The sequence below is a fragment of the Callithrix jacchus genome, chromosome 15 (assembly GCF_049354715.1).
Source record: "Callithrix jacchus isolate 240 chromosome 15, calJac240_pri, whole genome shotgun sequence".
NCBI lineage: Eukaryota > Metazoa > Chordata > Mammalia > Primates > Cebidae > Callithrix > Callithrix jacchus.
The window spans coordinates 59,274,534-59,297,254 of NC_133516.1; the positions used below are offsets into that span (position 1 = coordinate 59,274,534).

At 35.2% G+C, this 22,721-nt stretch overlaps 1 protein-coding gene across 9 annotated transcripts in view; it reads left to right on the plus strand.

Annotated features, from left to right (window-relative positions):
- CNTN4 (contactin 4) overlaps positions 1-22,721 on the plus strand; it is a 994,033-nt gene that overhangs the window by 64,883 nt on the left and 906,429 nt on the right. The window contains exon 2 of one of the 9 annotated variants that reach the window (XM_078351515.1): positions 3,865-3,983. The exons of the other annotated variants lie outside the window; for them this stretch is intronic. Coding sequence (XP_078207641.1) covers positions 3,896-3,983 — 88 coding nt within the window. The 5' untranslated portion in view covers positions 3,865-3,895. The remainder of the gene's footprint in view (positions 1-3,864; positions 3,984-22,721) is intronic. 9 annotated transcript variants of the gene reach the window in all.

The window sequence follows — 22,721 nt, forward strand, 5'->3', positions numbered from 1 at the left end:
GTCAACAAGCATATGAAAAAATGCTTCACATCGCTAGTTATCAGGGAAATGCAAAATAAAACCACAATGCGATACCATCTCACACAAGTGGGAATGATTATTATTCAAAAATCAAAAAATAATAGATGTTGGCATGGATGTGGTGAAAAGGGAACCCTTTTACCCTGCTGGTGAGAATGTAAACTAGTACAACCACTATGTAAAACATTATGGAGATTCCTTAAAGAACTAAAAGTGAGAGCTAAGCTATTAGAATGCATAAGTATAAAAATGATGTAATGGACTTTGGGGACTCGGGGGAAGGGTGGGAGGTGGATGGGGGATAAAAGACTACATATTGGTTACAATGTACACTTCTTGGGCAATGAGTATACCAAAATCCCAGAAATCACCACTAAAGAACTTATCCATGTAACAAAATCACCTGTACCCCCAAAACTATTGAAATAAATAAAATTAAAAAAGAAAAAAGGAAAGCAAAATTAAAGAAAAAAGAGAAATTGCTTGAGGATAAAAAATCAACAACAAAGTATACACTTCAGTAGAGATAGTAAATATCAGAATGGATGTTACTGGAAACCAAATTAATTAACTGGAAGGCTAAGAAAATTTGCATAACTATAAGTAAAAAAGAGATTTAATAAGAGAGAAGATGACACATGTAGGCTAGGTCTTGGAGTTCATCTCATAGTTAATAAAAAAGAGTTTTAGAAATGGAGAACAGATGTGAAGAAGGAAGAAAAATGATAGGTTACCATTTCTTCTAAGCTGAACCTAATTCTTAAAGCCTTCACATGAAATGAACTCACCACAGACTGGTGAAGATTAATGAAAATAAAATCTTTTAGACATACCATGATAAAGTTTTTGAATTCCAAGGTAAAGAGAAAATTTATACAAAAGATGACACAGAAAACAAATTGGTTACCTTCAAGGAAAAGAGAATTTGACTGTTATTCAGTTTCTCATCTACCACACAAAATGTTAGTGGACAATGCAATGTTTTTTTCATAACTGTGAATAAAAAGGGTTGCAATCCTAGTATTCTTTTACCAGACACAGTTTCCTTGTGTTTGAGGGAAAAATGTGCATTTTGATACATGAAGGGACTCAAAGTATTCTGCAAATGTACTGTTATTTTTCTTTTAAGCGATAGTAGGAGGAAACAAAGATGTACTGTAGCTAAAATAAAAATGAGTCAAAATATATCACAAATGAGTATGAGGATGGGTGCAAGAAATATGGGTCACAAATGCTGCTACAAGACTGACCCTGGGCAGGTTGCATTAACATCACCTAAGAAAACATTTTTCCCCAACTTTAATAGAAGAATAATTGAAAAATAAAAATTGTGTGCATTCAAGGTATACAATTTGATTATTTTTACATATGTGTACATTGTGAAATGATTACCACAATCAAATTAGTTAACATCTTCATCACCTCACAGTTACCTTCTATGTTGTGGTGAGAATACTTAAGATGTACTCTCTTTGCAAATTTTAAGTATACAATACATTGTTATTAACTATAGTCACCATGCTATACATTAGGTATCCTGAAATTATTCCTCTTATAACTGAAAGTTAGTGCCTTTTGACCAAAATCTCCCTGCTACCCCCACACCCTGCCACCATTGTATTTTCTGTTTCTATGAGTTCAACTCTTTTGGATTCCACATATAGGTGAGATCATACAGTATTTGTCTTTCTGTGCCTGGCTTACTTCATTTTGCATAATAATGTCCTCCAGTCTCCTTGATGTTGTAACTGACAGAATTTTCTTTTTTAAGACTAAAAAATGTTCAGCTATGTGGAATATTATTATATGTTACTCTTAATATTATATGCTATATTTTATGTATACCACAACTGTGATGTATGTATCACAGTTTCTTTCTCTTCAATGTCAGGGCTGTTATGAATAACACTATAATGAAAATGGGAGTTCAGCTGTCTCCTCGAGAGGGCTATTTTATTTCTTTTGGGTATATACCCAGAAGTGGAGTTGCTGGGTCATATGACTATTCTACTTTTAACTTTCTGAAGAATCTTCATACTGTTTTGTAAATGTATCATTATACATTTATTATAATTCATAATATCTATTTATATCCCATCAACAATGCTTAAGGGTTCCCTTGTCACGAAATGATTGCTCAACATTAGCAATCCTCCCTGCCTGCCTGCCTCCCAGAAAAGAAAAAAAAATGCAAATCAAAATCACAGTGAGATCTCGCCTCACACCTGTTATGATATTTTTTGGTTATTTATTATTTTTTATAATAGTTATTATCAAAAAGTGAAAAGATAACAAGCAAGGGAATTCTGCCAAGGATACTTTATTTTATTTATTTATTTTTTGTGAGATGGAGTTTCACTCTTGTTACCCAGGCTGGAGTGCAATGGTGCAATCTCGGCTCACCGCAACCTCTGCCTCTTGGGTTCAGGCAATTCTTCTGCCTCAGCCTCCTGAGTACTTGGGATTACAGGCACGCGCCACGATGTCCAGTTAATTTTTTGTATTTTTAGTAGAGACGGGGTTTCACCATGTTGACCAAGATGGTCTCAATCTCTTGACCTCGTGATCCACCCGCCTCGGCCCCCCAAAGTGCTGGGATTACAGGCTTGAGCCACCGCGCCCGGCCATGCCAAGGATACTTTAAATGCTGGTTCCTGGAGTCCAAACTGAGAGATTATGAGAGTATAAACCTGAGATAGGTCCCAGTAGTCTGTATTTTTAATAAGTTCCCCAGGTGACCTGTTACTCAGCCAAATTTGGTAACCTGAGAGTAATGAGTTCAGGCTAGGCCCGGTGACTCATGCCTGTAATGCTTGCACTTTGGGAGCCTAAGGCAGGCAGATCACCTGAGGTAAGGCGTTCAAGACCAACCTGATAAACATGGAGAAACCTTGCCTCTACTAAAAACATAAAATTAGCTAAGCATGATGGTGCATGCCTGTAATCCCAGCTACTCAGGAGGCTGTCCGGAGAATCACTTGAACCTGCGAGGCAGAGGTTGCAGTGAGCCAAGATCACGCCATTGCACTCCAGCCTGGGCAACAAGAGCAAAACTCCATCCAAAAAAAAAAAAAGAGAGAGTAATGAGTTCAATAAAATATATTATAATTAAATTATTATTGATAATGTAAGTTATGAAATATTAACGAAATGGTTAAAAAAGAATCCTCAACTGGAAGGACCATAGTGCAATCATTTTTGTCTAAAAGTAAATTGTAGCTTATTTCAAGAGAAGCTAGGTACCGTGTGTATATCGTGGTGAATGCCATGTGGTATAAGGGAATCACTGAAGACATAGAGGCTTGTATATGCCTAGCCTTGTTCCTGAAAGGGGAGCTCTTAGACACGATTTAATTATTGAGACTGATGGAGAAACATCAATATATTTAATTATTGAGACTGATGGAGAAACACATGGTTATATATTTAAAGATTACCAACAGAGAAATAGAAACAAGATGAATAGCTCCTTAATGGCAAGAGAATGGCAAATAATAAATAATAAGAAAAAAAAAGCTTCTATAGTAGAGTAAAAATTTGGAAGAATGAAACAATAAGAACATATAAACAAACAAGCAATATGTGATAGAATGTAGTTCAATGGTAGTAATCATTTCACTACGTATATGTATATCAATATGTTGTATACATCTTACATAGGTGTAATAAAAATAGATTTAAAATATATATGAACATTATAATAAGTAGGTAAATTGAATCTTAAATTATAAAACATTCTTACATTGGCTTAAAAAGTATAAAACAATTCCATGCCATTTAAAAGAAGACTTTTTTATAAATGGGACAAAGTAGTTAGAAAGTTTTTCACTATTATATCTGCAGCTCCTGACATGATTGGACATATGATTCAAAAATGATTGCCAACTTATGGAATGAATGGATGTGCAAAAATATGACAGAACCTCCCATCACAACCATCACCAAAAATCAAAAAGTAACAGGTAACAATACCATGATTAAAATACACTTCAAATAATAAATAACTAGATGGCATATAGAGCTATATTTTTCTTAAAAAAAATCACCATTAAACAAGATGTAATAGCATTAAAATTTTGTGTACTGAAAAACACACATTATGATGAGTTGGAAACATAAACATTCAAGATTAAATTGATAAGACTATTGCCAGACTGGGAAATTTTAATATATCTCCCAGGATTGGACTAGTCAAAACAATCCCACACAAATGATGTAATATTTTCCACAATTTTAAGCTCATACCAATGCTTTGATAACCATAAACTTTTTACCTTGTCATTTAATATCATTTTAATTATAAAATAAAGTTAATATGATGACTAAAAATAAATTTAAAAATTTGAACAAAATCTTATTTATTTTTACCCTGGCCCATTTTGATATTTCCATTTGGCTTCTAATGATATATGATGTTTCCCTTTCCTCATTTGAGAACCTCTGGTTTGAATATTATAATTCATTTAAGGTTTATTTCAATACCGGGCATGGTGCCTTATGGCGGTAATCCCCAAAGCAGGAGGATCACTTAAGGCCGAGCATTCAACAGACCAGGCAGCATAGGAAAACGAAACACCATGCCCAGCTAGGACTATAGGCACACAACACCATGCCCAGCTAGGACTATAGACACACAACACCATGCCCAGCTAGGACTATAGACACACAACACCATGCCCAGCTAATTTTTAAAACATTTAAAACCCTGTCTCCATGGTTGGGAAGTTATACTTTACAAATGTAGACTGTATATTGTTTCAAAAATGTTTTTGGAATGTTTATGAAATTTAATCATATAATATATCTAAAGGAAATTTCAAACTTAAAGTATTAAAAATCTTGTAGGTTATGATATCGAATTAAAAAGCAATAAAATTATAAATTAGCAAGGACCAAAAGTATGAACTACTAGGAAATTAAAATTAAACAAAGAGACTTGTAAATGGCTTTTGTGTTTAAGAGGAAATCAATTATACTATGAACTATCTTTTTTAAAAGTCACAGGAAATAATTATTCAGTATTCTAATATATAGTCAGATGTTTACTGAGAGTGATTTTTAAAAATGTAAATGCATCATTTTTAGATATAAAAGACTGAAATTAAATAATCTAAACATTTGACTTGAGAGGCTAAAAGAACATTCTAAAACAAAATAAAATAGTAAAAACTGAGTAGTGATTTAAAAGTAGAAATTAATGACTTGTTTACATACAAAATATATAGAATTAAAAATACCCCATATTTGAAAAGACTTGTAAAATCAACAAAGCTGTATTGTTTCTGACTAAATGAGAAGCTCATAAATATATAATATTAAATTTAAAGGAGATGGGACCATATGTATTTAATAAATTTTCAAAATCATTAGTGCTTGTTATAGATGTAGAATTGGTTATTTGCTTCGAAAAAGCAAGAACCACTTTGTTTTTTCAGGAAAAGAAAAATTTCCTGCTTAAATGAATTGCCAAGAGACAGCAAATAAAAAACATAGTCTTAGATTTACCTTCAGTGCTGCAAAATACATAGATTCTGATGGCTTCATAGTTAAGTTTTGAAGCTCAAGAAACAAATTATTACTAAGTGATTTAAAATGTTTCAGAATTTAAAACTAAAAGTAACAGGGAACACTTTCTACCTTATTTAAAGTTCATGTTTTGAGAGGCTAATATAAGTTATATTGTCAAATTTTAGAAAGGCTATAAGAAGTACCAGTAACAAAAATTGTAGACCGTGTTCCTTATTTTTACTCATGTAAATATCATTGAATCACAGACATCATTATGTTAAAAAAAAGATATACACTTACCAAGTCTCTTTATTCTACAAATGCAAGAAGAATTCAGTATTAAGAGGTCCATTAACATAATTCCTTATAATACATTAACAAGATAAATAAGATATTCCATATCTCTATCTTGAAAGATGTTTAAAGCCTTTTGATAAAAATCAAATAGACATTCCCCAGTAACATTCTTAGAACACTAGGAATAATACAAGAAACTCTAAAGTTATTATCAAAGATGTCATGAAAAATGGTAGTGAATATCACAATTCACTGTAAACAGTAAAACTGTTTCTGTTCAAAGTTAGAGAAAGAACAGAAATTCTGTCAATGCCCTTAGTCAACAAGGCTCTGAAGATTATCGTTGATAAAATGAAAACAGTTAAGAATAAATAATGGGAAATGACAAATACTACCATTTTCAGATTGTATTTGGGTTCTTCAACAAAGTTTTATAATTAAAAGGTTTTAGAACTAATGAGTTTACTAGCATGATGAGAGATAAGATAAATAAAACTAGTAACAAGCTAATACTTGTAAGAATTTTAAAAAGTAAGAAAAATAATATATTTACAGGAGAAACAAAAAAAACTAGAAGTAGACTTAAAATATCAAGACCTACATGAAAAAAACGTATTACCATTTACTAAATGTTGTAAACAAATGCTTGATTGAAAAGTAAACACACTCTCCTCCTAAAAGGGAAGTCCTGTCCTTCCAAGGATGCCAGATGTGCCCATATTAATCTATAAGTTTATTGAAGTTTAAGTAAAAACTCTACAATTTTTCTGTTTTTGTTTTTGCTTAGTTAAAGGCAGAACTTACTGAACCTAAATTTGATTTGGAGAAAAAATTGGGTAGAGAAATACAGGAAGTGAACAGAACCTTGTGAAAGAGGGAATGGGAGACTTTACTAGATGTAATGTGAATGTAAAAGCCAAAATATTTTAAAATGTAGGGTCAGTAAAAACGTATGCAGATATAGATAGATCATTAGAAATAGAACAAACCATAGTTATAAATTTAAGTAGATATTAAATGTCATATAAAATGAATTGTAATATGGATTGGTAACTCAGCAAATACTGAAAAAAATGTGTATTTTAACACTTAGATCAATACCACTTCAAACAAAAATGCATTCCTCTGAAATTTAAATATAGCAATGTATTTAAATATATATTTCATATAGTATACATAGAAATATACTATATGAAAATACAGAATTTTTTAACTTTTAAAGAAGGACTTCATCAGACTGATTCAAATCAAATAACTATAGTAGAGAAAGATATGTTTCTTTAAAAAGTTAAATTTCTGTAAGATGGGAATTCTTCATAAATACAAAGCCATATGTAAACAAATGTTCATTGTAGCATTTTTGATTACATACAAAAACCATGCACCTAAAGGTCCACCGGGAAAAGGACAGAGATATAAAAATGATTTGGTCTTACAAAAAAATGTTCAAATAGCTCTAAATAATGATAAGGTAGGTCTACATGTATTGACTTGGAAAAATGCCATTATATTTTCAGAGGACAAAAGCAGTCATAAAACAGGATGTAATATGTGATCCCATTTTTATAACTCCACATCTCTGCATTTTTGTCTGTCTTTTGTATGAAAAAGAAAAGAATGTGAAATTAATACCAGGTTCAAGAACTAAGGGAATGAAATTACAGACTTGGAAATTCTAAACTTTATTTTTGTATATTCTGAAATATTTGAATGGTGAACAGTCATTGCTTTAATTATTGGAAAAAGTAGAGCTACTTCCAATAGCTAAAAAAAAAAAAGGTTAAAAAAAAAGTCAGTAGGACTTTATCGTCTATATTCTACCTGTATGATTGAGATCCTAGGCCAAACTTAGAGATATTCTGAATGACACATCCCAAAGCTCAGCTAAGTACACTCACTGTTAGAATCTGCTCATAGTTATGAGCAAAACACAGTCTCCAGTCACATTAAAAACTACAAAAGACAAGAGAAGGTCATGTGTATACTGTATTTACTTGAGTTACTTACTGAATAGTATACACTGAGCTCTTGGTATGCTTGGTATTAATATTGTCTGTTGGGTTCTAGTCTAGACCATTGGTTCTATGGTGTTCTAGTCTAGACCATTTGTCCTTGGACCAGGAGCACCAAGAAACTTGTCAGAAACACAGTCTCAGGCTTTATTCCTAACCTCCTGAATCAGAAATTTCTGGAGCCCCCACTTAGAATCTTGTTTCAGCAAGCACTTCAGGTGATTCTAATGGAGCCGAATGTTTGAGAACCACTGCTCTACTGCATCCAGGGGAAAGCTGTTTATTAAGTCAAGTTTTATTGTAAGTTGATCTTTCTCTTTTAAGTATATCAAATTTATTGAGAATGATTAGAAAATTGGTTGCAAAACAATGAGTGGATAAAGAAAATGAGGCATATACACCATGGAATACTACTCATCCACAAAAAGAAACAAGATAATGTCTTTTGAAGCAACTTGGATGGAGCTGGAGGCCATTATTCAAAGTGAAGTAACTCAGGAATGGAAAACCAAGTATTATATATTCTCACTTATAATGGGAGCCAAGCTTTGTGGATGCAAAGGCATAAGAATGATTTAACGGTCTTTGGGGACTTGAGGGAAAGGGTGCCATAGGGGTGAAGGATATAAGACTACATACTGGGTACAGTGGTCATTGCTAGGGTGATGGGTGCACCAAAAGCCCAGCAATCACTACTGAAGAACTTATCCATGTAACCAAAAGCTACGTGTATCCCAAAAACAATTGAAATAAAAAAGAAAAAAAAAGAAAATTGGTTGAAAGTATGCCAGCCCATAAAAGCCATTAAATACTTGGCTAAGTACACAGACGTTCTTTTTGAGGATGGTAGGGAGTTTTAAAAATTTCTGAACGTCAAAAGGACGTGAGTGGTTGATGTCTATCAGGACATCTGCTCCAGCTGCTGTGTATAGCAGATTGCAGGAGACTGACACTGGAGGGCCAAGTAAGAAGGCTATTTAAATACACCAAGCAGGAAGTACTAAAAACCAGAATTGGAGTAGAGGAAAAGGAATTGGAAAAGAGACAATGAGAAAGAGAGATTGTGAAAGTGAAAACAGTACTTGGTTCCTGATGGCATATAGGGGCCAAAAGAGAAGAAAGGCAAAGATGATTGACATTTTAAGCTTATGCGACAGACATTATTGGCACTACAGATCAGAACAACTATCAGTGATTCGTAACTTGGTAGATTGTGTTTGTGCTGATATCAGTCATCACACAGAAGATTGGTTTGTTTGGATGTCTAAATTGGGGCTTTTCAGTTCATCAGAAGGATGGTTGAAATTCTCAATGATTAGCTTTAGAATGTAAGAGAACACAAATACAGTTGAGTACTTTGCCAGACTCATCAAATATGATTTTGATGGGTTAAGAACTCCTAACAAGGGCACAGTGATCAACTGAGCAAACAGACCATTTGGCTTGAAGAGAAATGTCAACATAGGCATAATCTACTCAGTTGCTAATTAGGGATGGTACTAGCTGGTTGATGGACTTTAGCCAAGACATACAGAATGGTGAGAAGCCAGTGTATAGAGCTTCTGGGAATCTGAATGATCAATTATTTTTCATCCTATAGTATAATTTATCTGTATTAGAATTTATATGCAGAATTAAACACTCCTTCCTCAGAATTTCCACAGTACTTAATCTCAGTTTTTATTGAAATATGTATTTTAATGGTTTATTTATCTTGGGCAGAGCTTCTTTTGGTGGGGATATCAAACTGTTAATGAATAGAAAGGGATAGATTAAATATTCCTGGGAGTTGGATCAATGTGAAGAATAGCTGAAATTGGTTATAGTATGACAAGTATGATGTAGAGAAAATCTTTGGGATGTTCAAAGCTCAACTCAGCTACTTCCTTCCTCTTATAATTTGGTCTGACTTGAACCCTCTGATTCCTCATTTGTTAAATAGAAATAATAAAAGTAGTTTACCTCATAGGGTTATTATAAAAATTAAATCTAAAATCCAGTTAACTTGAACTTGAAGAGAGGAAATTTGAAAAAAACTAAATGAAAAAAATAATTAAGTCAAATTATGCATATGCATGTTAAAAAATAGAATCTGGAAAAAAAATTCTCAAAGAGGTTAGCTATCATCGCTATTATTGTTGTTTTATTTTATTGTCAAATAGGCCATGAGAGTCAGGTAGACGTGTACAGATCTTGAGGTAAAAAGTTTTTGCATCCCTCTAGCACATTTTACAAGCACCATCAGCTGATAACGAGTGTCGCAGAGCCTGAACTTATTTGGCAAGTGGTTGAATAAGGGAATAATAAAACCCACATTCATTTGTTTTTATTTTTAGGGGAGAAGGGGCAGCAACCTGGTTTCTGCAGAATATATCACTTGCTGTCTTTTCTGTGGAAACAAGACTATAGTTGTTCATTCAGATTGAACAACTGATTGTAAAATTGTAATACCCCTAGATGGAAGTGTATAAGAAAACTAGGCCATTTATTTTCTTATAAATATGCATATATATGCCTTAGTTCATTCATGCTTCTCTAACAGCATACCAAGACTGGGTGGCTTATCAGCAATAGACATTTATTTCTCAAAATTCTGGAGGCTGGAATTTTCAAGATCAAGGAGCTGGCAAATTGGATGTCTGATGAGGGCTCACCTACTGGTTCATAGCCAGCCTTCTCCTCTCTAAGTTCTCACAGGGTGGAAGGGATGAGAGAACTCTTCTGAGTCTCTTTGATGAGGTCACTAATCTCCTTCAAGAGGGTTTCACCCTCATGATCTAATCATCTACCAAAGGCCTTACTGCCTAATAGTTTCTTTTGTTGCCAGAAAGGAGTATCTAAGACTGGGAAATTTATTTTAAAAATTGGTTTAATTGACTCGCGGTTCTGCAGGTGGTATAAGTATGGCAGTGGCATCTGCTCAGCTTCTGGAGAGGCTTCAGGGAGCTTTCACTCATGGCAGGAGGCAAAGCAGAAGCAGGCATGTCACATGGTGAAAGGAGAAGCAAGAGAATGGTGAAGTGCCACACACTTTCGAACAACTGTGTCTGGAGACTCATTATTGTAAGGACAGCACCAAGCCATGAGGGATCCTCCCCCATGATCCAGTCTTCTCCCACCAGGCCCCTTCTCCAACACTGGGGTTTACAATTCAACATAATAATTGGGTGGGGACAAATATTCAAACTATATCACTATCACATTGGTGATTAGGATTTCAGAATTTGAATTTGCAGGGCACGAAAATATTTGATCTATAGAAATATGTATAAGAAATTTATTTAATTTATAAAACAATATCTGTATTGAATGTGTCATAAAAGATACCGTCTACGTTCACTGTCCTATTTTAGGAAATTTGAAAATGTTCGTTAGTCTCCTAACCTTCTGCAGATAGCTTTCCTTGTCTTTATGATCTTGGATTTCTTTTTTATAGGAGTCCCTGTCTAGAATATCCTAACTTGTTTTTCCTAAACATGGCAATCACTAATCCTTCATGTCCCACTTTACAATCCATCTCCTTAGTAATTTCTCTTCTTTCAACCAGGAAAAAAGTCTGAGAAATTCTGTAGCACTTTGGTCCATTGTTATGATATGATTTCAAATGGCCTGAAACTGTTTATGTTTGTATAGAAATTTGATTTATCTTATTAGATTGTAAACTCCATATAAGAAAGCTGAGAAAATAAAATTAAGAATATGGGGAAAGGTTTGAAGCAGAAAGTCAGAGACGGAGGCTTCCTCGATGCCATGCAGAGGATTGAGCTTGAGTAGTAACTGGTGCTTGATACCACATGACTTAATCTCACCATGATGTAATGAACCAGTGGCCCCAAAGGACTGTGATCCTTAATAAGTGACTTGGCAAGAGCTCTGGCTAACAGGTATGTTGGATATGTCACAGCATCCCAACCTGATCTGATCATACAGACAGAATGAGCAGAGAGTGGTCAGACTAAAGCTAAAAGTCACAGAGAGAGGGCAGTGATATTACAGGCAAGCAGATAACATGGCATAAAATTCAATGTAAAGAAAGTAGTTAGTAGAGTCAGGAGAAGATTATCTGCCCTCTTTCCAGCCCATTTATCTTTAAAGTAAATCTCATGAACTCAAGTTACCTGAAAATATGGTTAATTGCATGTATCTGAAAAAAAGCCGAACTATTGAAGCATCATTTTGTAACCTCTTTGGTAGAAATGACTCTATATGTTGAGTCTAAGTGCACTGCCTTATAGCTTCCATTCACAAGTACTTGTCATGCTTCCTGAAATCACAGAGAACACACACTAATTGTGTAGCCAATGACAGGCCTTCTAGGATGAGCAGATTCTTCAACAGTAGGGAGATGTCTTTTACAGGATGAGTATTTGTCAGGGCTTGATGTGATATACTTTCTACCACTGTCCCAGTAAGGAATAGCAGAATACAAACAAAGCATCTAATACTTTCTTATTAATGAGTTTCCTAAATAGAATATCTATACCACTTTGCGGTACTATGGTTGTTTTGGATGACATATCTAAGATTGGGTTCTGTTTTAATAGTAAAAATATATATCTATTGTTATATATATTAGAAAAATATAACCAGCATGGCAAATCTGTGGCTTCCTTGAGTCTACTCATTAAGACAAGTGGAAAATATATATTTAAATTTAAAATATGAATTTAACAGTGCTAAGTAAATAGTTCTATTGGTATGAACATATGGCCAACATAATAGAAGATATTTGCTAATGATGGTAATTAGTATAACACTGATTTAAGAAAAAGCATCAGCAGATTAGCATGATATGCCAAAAGCAAACTGGACCAATATTATCCCTTTTAGTTTTGCTTTTTAACTTCAGTGTTGATATTTTAAGATATTTGATATAGCTTAGGAGATTAATTGCTTTAAAAACCAACTTAAATATGAAATAAAGAAACTATACTAGCACAAGTAATGCAAGAAATAAACATCACTTCATGGTCAGCATCCAGAAATTGGAACTCTCTGAATTTGTAAGAAAATTTCAAGAAACAACTTTCCTGTCAAATGGAAGTCAGTAGAAAATCAACAGAGTGATCTTTGTACCCAAGAAAACGTATGGACACATGTAAAAGCATGCGGAAATATAAAAGTAAAAAAAAATCACTCAGGAGTCAGACAGAATTTTTTTAATAAAGGTCATTTGGGGTCTACTTCCTTGTAAGTCAAATAGTTGAAGAAATGCGCATGAAAGCAGGAGAGGTGGTAACACTAGACTGTGTATCCATTAAGGAATCATGAAAACAAAAGTTTAAAGCAAGAGTTGCTAAACCCAAGTGTTTTCTTCAAAGAGCTCTTAAATCAAAGGTAGAGGTAAAAATGTGTGATTTTATTATCATATCATTTTATTACAGGATGGAATTCAACATTTTCAATGTGATTTTCATAGATTTCATTGAGTTGGGAAGGTTAGCAATTAAATATTGCTAATAACATTCTACCTGGTTTCGCAACATCTAATATCTTTTGCTCTGACCCATGAGAAATACTACTGGCTTGCTGTCTCCCCAGTCCACTTCTTGGATTGTTTTTGCTCCTCTGCTCAACACTCTTTCTGTGGCTTCTCCCTGAATTCCTCCAAACATCTGAATTCTTTTTTCTTTTTTTTTTTGAGATGGAGTTTCGCTCTTATTACCCAGGCTGGAGTGCAATGGCGCGATCTCGGCTCACCGCAACTTCTGCCTCCTGCGTTCAGGCAATTCTCCTGCCTCAGCCTCCTGAGTAGCTGGGATTACAGGCACGCGCCACCATGCCCAGCTAATTTTTTGTATTTTTAGTAGAGACGGGGTTTCACCATGTTGACCAGGATGGTCTCGATCTCTTGACCTCGTGATCCACCTGCCTCGGCCTCCCAAAGTGCTGGGATTACATCTGAATTCTTTAGCGTGCTATTCAGCATGCTGTGCTGTCTTGTTCAATCTAACTTCCAGTCATTTTTCTTTGCTCTTGTGTTTGGCTACTTTTATCTTAATAAGCTCTATCGGCCAGGACTTTTCAGAGAAGCAGAACTAATAGGATTGTGCGTGTGCATGTGTGTGTGTGTGTGTGTGTGTGTGTGTGTGTGTGTATTTCCAGGAAACTTCAGTTTTTACACTTAAGGCCTTCAACTGATTGGATAAAGATCACCCACATTAAGGAGTATAATCTCCTTTACTTAAACTCAATTGATAATAGATGTTAATCCCAACAAAATACTTTCACAGCAATATCAAGGCTAGTATTTTACCAAACTACTTGGTCCTATAGCCTAGCCAAGGTAATGCATAAAATTTGACTATCACAATTGCTTTGCTTTTTTTGTTTTCTGTATCATCTGGATTTTAAAATTTTTTTCTACCTTACATATCCTTACTCCACATTCCTAAACTTGAATACCCTTCAAGCCCCAGCTTATTTCTCCCATATTTTAGAAGTCATTACCATTCACTTCATCCTGGAATGTTAGCTAGGACCTGTGAAATTCTGTAGCAGGATGCACTGTTTTCTCAGCATGCATTTCATGCTGTCTGGTGTTGAATATATTTGTGTAAGGCTTTTATACTCTATGAGAGCTTTGAGCTTCTCAAGGGCCAAGGCTGTAACACATATGTCTATGAATTGAGTTAATATATAATACATTGCTCTACACAAAGGTGCATACTTTTTTTGTTTTCTAAAGTGAAGAGTGCTATTCTAAGCCATATTAAACTCAAAGAACTATAGAAACATTCTTACATACATTGGAATATGAAATAGGAAGAGTGCTTCACAAAGTGTGATAGGCAGTCTGCCACAGAAAGTAGTGTTTGCCTTAATAGATTCATGTTCATATTAGTGTAATTTGGAAAAATATTGTAATTAACATCAAACCAATACATTCTCAGATATTAATGTTTAGGATGGCATTAAAATAGAGATCTATGTTAGGTTTGAATCAATTATTAAATATGTATTTGAGGGGAAGTATGACAATGTTCTGAAGCAGTCCATGAGGAAACTAGGTTTGTGCCACGTTAATTTAATACAGGTCTAGACTGGAAATGAGGAAAATTGAAATTCTATAGGTCCATCACTCATTGTCTGTGTGATCTTAAGAAAGTTTTACCTCTTGGCATCTGTATATTTTTTTTTGTGTAGATATTCTGTTATTGTCTACTCTAAAAGTATAATTTGTTACTAAGATACCTATAAATACAGTCAGACTACAACACAGATGGTGCACACAGGAAGAAAATTTCTGATTGGTAGACTAACCCAAAATAGGCTGTGTATATATTCAATGAAATATGACCAAACAATCTGCAAATAGCAGACACAGAACATCCTTTAGGTTGGAACTGAGTCAAGTAGATTTACAATCTAATCTTACTTATTCTATGACATTTCTGTTAAATGAATGTCCCTGATCCTTCTATCATCCTACTCACATTTCTAATGTGCTCATACTCCAAGGTAATCATGATCATTTACAATTATAAATGTCCTGTTATCAATTAATTTGCAGTTCACTAGTAACCATCTGATTATTTCTAACAAAGCTGCACTGGCATGATAATTATGTTGAGAGTAATTATCATGTAATTGCACATAATTATTTGTACCTTATTAAGTGCTCACATGATTAAAATATTTCTGGTCAAATAAAAATTATCCATGAGGGTATTTTTTTTGGGGGTGTGGGAAATAAGAAACGTTGCTTCCTGCTCTTCCGTTCTTTGAATAAATTAAAGCTGTCTAGCTGACAGTCCCATAATGCCCCTAATAGGATGAATTGGTAAGGATAGGAAACTTAGATTTCATTAATAAATACCTTGTACCTCCAATGAAGTTGAGATAATAAACTTCAGCTTCCAGCATGGATGAATGCTTTCCCTGTAGTAGCTATAACAAAAAATATTACCCTATTAAGAGTGTACACTATGAATGTCATTGAGGACAATGTGTTTTTCATGTTCAACACCACCATTAGCAATTTTATACTGAACTTTTATTTTTCTCATAGTATTCTCTCTTCAACACTTTTAATATTTACCTATTTTTATTCATTGTGTATTTTAATTTCCAAAGACTATGTTTAGTGGGATGAGCTACAGGTATAATTCCAAAAGCACCCACCAAATTTGTTTTTTCAGACACTCATTAGAGAACAGCTATATATACTAGCACTGTCCTTTAGAAATATTATGTGAGCTACATAACCAAATTTACTTTTTCCAGTAGCCACAAACAACAGCAAGAAATAGGTAAAATTAACATTAGTAATATATTTTAGGTAAAACAATCACTAATTCAAATGTACTCAGTTGTAAAAATGATTAGTGAAATATTTTACATTTTTTGTTCTAAGCCTTATACTAGTGTATTATAGCACATCTCAATTCAGATTAGGAACATTTCAGGGGCTCCATAGCCATAGGTGGCAGCTTATGGCTGCTAAATTAGATGGCACATGTATGTTGATTGTATCTGCGTAGTAGATAAAGGAGACTCCTAATTAATAGTTAGCTCTCTGATTTGATAGATTTTTTTATGAGTTTAAATTTCCTAATCTGGTAAGTTATACATCCAGCCTAAAACATTTCTTTTTAAATTAAAACGTTTTCTAGGGATGGAATTAACATTAAGGGACTGATTCACTAGGTCATGTCTGATGCTAGGTATATTTACATTTATTATCAAATTTATTCTTCACAGGAAAAAAAGAGATATTACTTTACAGGTTAGAAAAGGGAGGTGTAAAGTTTAACCTTATCAAAGTTGTATATTGAATAGTATAACTGGGATTTAAGCTGGGCTGTCTTTGGCCACAAATTTTGTCTCAATGTTTTCAAATAAGAAACATATTTTGGGTCCACTTGCTCAATGTTGGTTCTAGTAAGAGGATTTTAAACGACCCATACTTCCCTAAATACTGTGTAACGAGCTTGATTGCAAGAAAGTTACTGATTATTTTGATTTTTAGGATTACTCTTGACCTTTCTTATCCATGTTTGCCAATACAGTTTCTTGAACTGGTCTCTCCTGAAAGCTTGGTCTTTCAAGCAAACTTATCTCAAATACAGCATAAATTGTCTTCCACTGGCATTTTAACTGAAAGTTTGTTGACTGTCATGAACACTTATAGAAAGCCTACCTTTGGGGATAACTGAGTGACTGACAGTGATGCCTTAGCAACCATCTGATTGTAGTTACAGAGGAAATTTACCTTGGATTGAAGAATCACATGCCATTGTGATTGACAGAGTCTGTAAGACAATCAAGGTCAAATCCAGAATGAATTCAGTATGTGGCTATGAGCATTGATGGATAAGTCATGTGTCAAATATTGCCTAGCCATCTGGTTACTACTCATGATTAGACTGGATTCATTGTGTTTAACTTCTTATTGAAGACAACTAGATGGAAAACTTGTTTGTTTTTAGTTTATCAGTGAAATGTGCTTTATTTGCTGACATAAAATGTTTCTGCCTACAGTGAGCTTGCAAAATCATTAGTTATATGACTCTGACCTACAAAAAAAGCTTTATTTGGGAGATTGTCATACCTATGTTGTAAAATACTTTGTAATTATTTAAAAGAGATTGATGTGTTATTGAAAAAGTATATTAGATGCTGAAAGTGACATTCATGAATCAGAGTATAATTCCTTACAGAGGAATAAAAAAACAAACGTGATCACCCCCAGGGATTTTAGAAGTCCCCAAAACGTTTAAAGATGATTAGCCAAAGTGTGTACCACATATGTGGGTAGTGAGAGGTGATGAGACATCATTGTTAAGAGATGTGATGTATAAAGGGACAGGTGCCTTGTGTGAAATTCTGAAAATTCACATTTAGTAGAGTGTGTCAAATACCAGAAGCCATTTGAGTGGAACTCCACCAGCAAATACTTAGTTTATTTTTGAGGACAAAAATTGAAAACACAGGGAAGTGAAGTCAGTTGTCCAATGTAACATTGTACTTGGAGTGGGACTCTGAGTCCCCTGACTACTAGTCTAATGCTGTCTTCTCCTGTAGCATTGCTGCCTTTGTAAATGATTGCATTTTAAATACAAGGGCTGTTTGGCTTATTAATTAGCATGAAAAAAGCCAAAGTTGCTTTTCATCACTGATGGATTAGTACCTTTCATTCTGTTTTCAACTACCATATTGTCCTTTTAACTAGACTATTAAAAACATTTTTTCTTGTTTTCTTGGTCACAGGTTGGGTGAACAAAGTGAGGGCTAATACAAATAAATTTCCAGTCAGAAAAAATAGCAGTTGTACCAGTTTGGGTGGTGATATTTACATTTGCATATGTAAAGTAGAACCCTTTCCATAAGCAAATAATATGACCCCATTTTAGGTGGTGATCTGTATTTCATTGCTGGTTCCTCTGCAAGAATAAATATTGAATGCTTCTAGGCATTTACAGAAACCACAGTAAATCTATTTCAATAATGATGGATTCCTGAGGAAACAATATAATGGAATCAGCAGGTTCTAGCAATTACATGTTCTACCATGTTAACATGTGCATTCTAACATGCTTTGGACAGTACTGCTGAGGTCTGAATTCTCAGCAAGTACAGTAGGTGGATCCTATTTCAAGATGCAGACAGTGATAGCCATTTGGAGGTGGAAAATTAGTTATCAACTGTGCCTTCCTTTTTCTTTATTTGGGTCTCTCTCTCTCTCTCTCTCTCCACACACACACACACACACACCCACACCCACACACATATACACATATATATCTCTTCTTGAATAGCCAAAAAAAAAAAAAGATTCTCAATAAATTCACAACACTAATTGAATTGAGATGATATAAAATTGTTAATTATTTTTAATAAAGTCTGGAGATCTAATATTAGTTGTAGCTTATTTCTTCATTACTAAATAAGAAATTCCAAGTTATGTCTTTTTATCTTTACATTAATAGTCAATATGTAATATCTGCCCATCCACATATATTATGAACTATCTGAACTACTCATTATTATTATGGGGTAACCAGCCAAATAAAACTGTTGAATAAACAGCTTATATGTTATGAATTACCTCACTTAGTGTTTTAAATTATGAGTCAATTAGCCAAAAAGCCATGGGATATATGACTCATTGTAATGTGAATAAAATAAAGTATGTCTTCCTATAATCCAGTTATTGGTATTAAGTAATATGGAAGCTATTTTCCTAGCAAAACTTTACCATAAGTTTTTTTGTCTTGGTTGAGAACTGGTTCTTTTAAGATAAAGCCACCAACTCATCATGTGTTTTTTTTTTCTCTACTGAAATGGTTTTGTTCAACTTAAAATGACTGTTCCTAACAGCAGGTGCTCTCGTCTTTGTTTCAAATTATACTGAACATGCTTTTGGTGTTCACAAATACTGAAAACCAACTATAAAAATGCTGGGTGAAAAAGAACTGTATCCATATGGTAGGAAGATAAAATTTTAGCTCTAACTCACATCTTCTCCAAAGAAGATTGTTCAGTAAGTTCAATAACTAACATTATACATTCAGTCTTTTAGGAAATCCTTGGATCTATTTTCAAAATATATCCAGAAATGGAAATTTAACTGGATCTCTCATTATGAGTAAAATAAAATCTTTAACACCTATTAATCTTACACATGTATGACAGCCATGATTTTACCTTTCTTTTTTTTTTTAATTAATTTTTACAGCTTTGGAGGTCCTCAGTTGAGACATCCAGTGGGCTCAACTGACAAAGCAAGGCAAAATTTATTACATAGGAAATTTCCCATGTACTTCATGGGAAATTTTTGTCTACCGGGCATCAACTTGGACACAAAGCGCTGCCCTCACTAGACTCTCAACCTGCTGACACCTTGATCTTGGACTTCCCAGCCTCCAGAAGTGTGAGAAATAAATTTCCATATTTATAAATTACCCAGTTTGTAGTATTTTGTTATAACAGTACAAATGGACTAAGATACTGCCCTTTCTCCAAAAATTCAGGTCCTTAAAATCTGTGTGAAGGCTGCAGGATGTGGCTTTTGTTACTTTGCTTTGCTGATGAAAGGAGAGTGGTCTACAACCACAGGACTGTCCCAGCTCCTCCTAGGCCTGGATTCCTCATTGTGCGACTGTTGTGTTGTCTTCAGTGTCCACACCACTCAAAGACAACTTTGGTTTGACTGGGGCCTGGGCTTTTTTCAGAGGCTGACATTGATTTGGCATGCTGCAGGACACCTTGATGACTTTTTTTTTCTTTCTTGGGATATATTCATTGAGACAGATGACTCATCCATTCTCTGAATTTAGTTTTTTGAGGAGGCTGTTTCCTTTGGGGCAGAAATTGGGACGCATTGCTCACCAGGGTCTCTCTCTTCCTCTGACCTTAGCAGGAAAGCTCCTTCCCTCTAGTGTGGAAAGTCCCCAACACTGTATCCAAATTTTAGATTCTTTGCTGATTAGGAACTGCTATTATAGGATTCCCATTTTTTTCACTTGGCTCTAAATTAGTATCCCAGATCTTTCAAGAGGGCCTGAAACTTAGGGGATTCAAGCTCTTGCTACCCCAGGGTATTTTCCATATGCTCTAAGTGGATCTATAAAACATGGGAAGGTGCCACATCCCCACAGTGTATGCTATGGGGATGAAGCTGTGAGCCATTAGTAAATTTTCTGGGTCAGTGGGTACTTCAGTGATACAGTCACGAGTCTGGCTCTCAGCCTATGCCTCTGTTTAGAGTTTTAACTAAGAAGAAAGGTTGTCTTCAAGGCATGATTTCCAGAGATCTTAGACTGCCAATAATGGTACAAAGTATTTATTGGTTATTGCAGCCCTTAGACTACTTAAACTGTCATTGATTTTGGGAGATTGTAAGCTCATTAGTTCTCAGAGTGCTTTATTTATTTTATTTTCTGGTTTTGTTTTATGAGGCATGAGGGACTTTATAGCCTTAATCATACCATCTAATTGGAACCATTGGCCCTTGAAGGCACCTCTAACTTCACCTCATGGTTCTGCTCTCCTAAGCATGCCTCTGCTATGGCTGGAGTCCTCTGGGGCCACGATTCCCATTCTTATTCCTGGGTTCGCCATCTGCTTTTGTTTAACTTACAGTTATCTCTGGGTTGCCCTTTTGGGCCCCATTTTAGTCACATTCTGCCAGGTTCTGTGTTAGTTGTAGTGTGTGAGAGGTGACAATATTTACTACATGTAGAGATGTATTTGCCATCTGCCCTAACCTGATGAGTCTATGCAAGGCTCTTGCAAATATCAAAGCATCACCACCTTATGCCTCTAACCTTGTTTACCCACAGGAGAGCACGAGATGCCACATTTTTCTTCCATAATTATCTGTTTTTTCTTAGCTCAGATTTTGACTCTGCCTTTGAAACATGGGTTTCTGAATAGGGAAAGGTGGCCAGGTAAAGAGGCCAGGATTGAGATGTTCTCTTTTGACACCATGGTTTTATGGATTCAAGGACCATGAGAAGTGTACCCCACTTCTGCCACTTGTGAAAACAAATCAAATGGGTTTTAAGATGGCAGCAAAAATGAAAAGGGAAGGAAAAATTGGATTTGCTGTACCTAGCAAGTATCTGGATCAAGAAAGGATCAAGAAGACATTCTGAGCCCCTTGATAGGTTACCTTTTGAGCTCTTCCCTAGTTTATTCCCTAGGCAGAATTTTCTGGATCTTCTAAACAGAATTTTCCTGGCCTGCTGCAATACAGTCTTCTTGAGATCTTGTTTCTCTGGCCCTTTGACATGGAAGTCCATGAGAGTCCATATTTGCCTTTCCATTGAGAGTTTCCTAATAATTTATCTTTAGGCTGCATCAGCAAGAGTCTCCTGGATGCTGTAGGCCTGCCTGACCCCATCTTGTTCTGTGAGCCCATGTCGAAGGCCATGTCAAAGTTCCTTCTTCATCTCCTTGCTGAAAACAAATTCTTCAGGAAAGATAGAGACTAGGACATAGGATGAGGTCAGGCTGTCCTGGGGAAGATTGGGAGCTAGAGGGATGAAGACTTCCAAAGATCTTTGGGCCTCAATAGATAAATAAAGCCCAGCAACCTTTTAGCTGTTTCTGCTGCAGTGCCATTTCAGGTGTAGAATTTCAGGTTGGGTGAGAAACTATACCTGTTTCTGGGTTCTAGGGAGGGATTCTCTATAAGCTTAATCTGAGTGGGAGAGAGGTTTGAAATCTGGCCTCTCAGGTATCTCTGAGCCAGATAGCAAGGCAGTAATTAGGTCAGAGTTGCAGAAGATGCTGGAGCTGGGCCTTGGGGTAGGGCAACAGGTTGCAACTGAGGAGGCATGAATTCTTTAGCCTGCATTAGACTTTGGATAGCAATGGGCTTTACACTGAATAAAACAAAGGGAGAGTCTCTTGGGCAACAGCTACTACAGACTAAGGCTATAAGCTACAAAGACTCCCTGTGCCCTCCCAGGAGAGTTAACTACATTTATACTGCAAATCATGCCCAAGTTCTTGAGATTTGGGAGACACTGTATAAACTGCAACTGCTCCGATTCCCCTTCAGTGCTCTAGAGGTACTGAGGATTTTACCCTGTTCATCGTTAAGTAATTCTATGGAATTCAGAAAAATTGGTCCATAACCTGGCCTGAGAGTTTTTGGAAATGACCTTTCCTTCCTTTTTTTTTTGTTTCCAAAATCTGAGAATCCAGTCTCTTTATGACTCATATCTTTAAATGTTTATTGACATCCAGGCTTAAAAAGAAAAGGTTGCCAGCTTCCACATGCAGGGTGCACCCAGGCAGGGGTCTGTGATGTGTGGAGAGAAAGATGCTCTTGACGTAAAACACAGTATGAGGAGGTAGGGAGGAACAAGTCCTTCACAGATACCTGCCACTAGAAGAAGGCTGACCTAGAAGTTGGGGTCCATGCCTAGT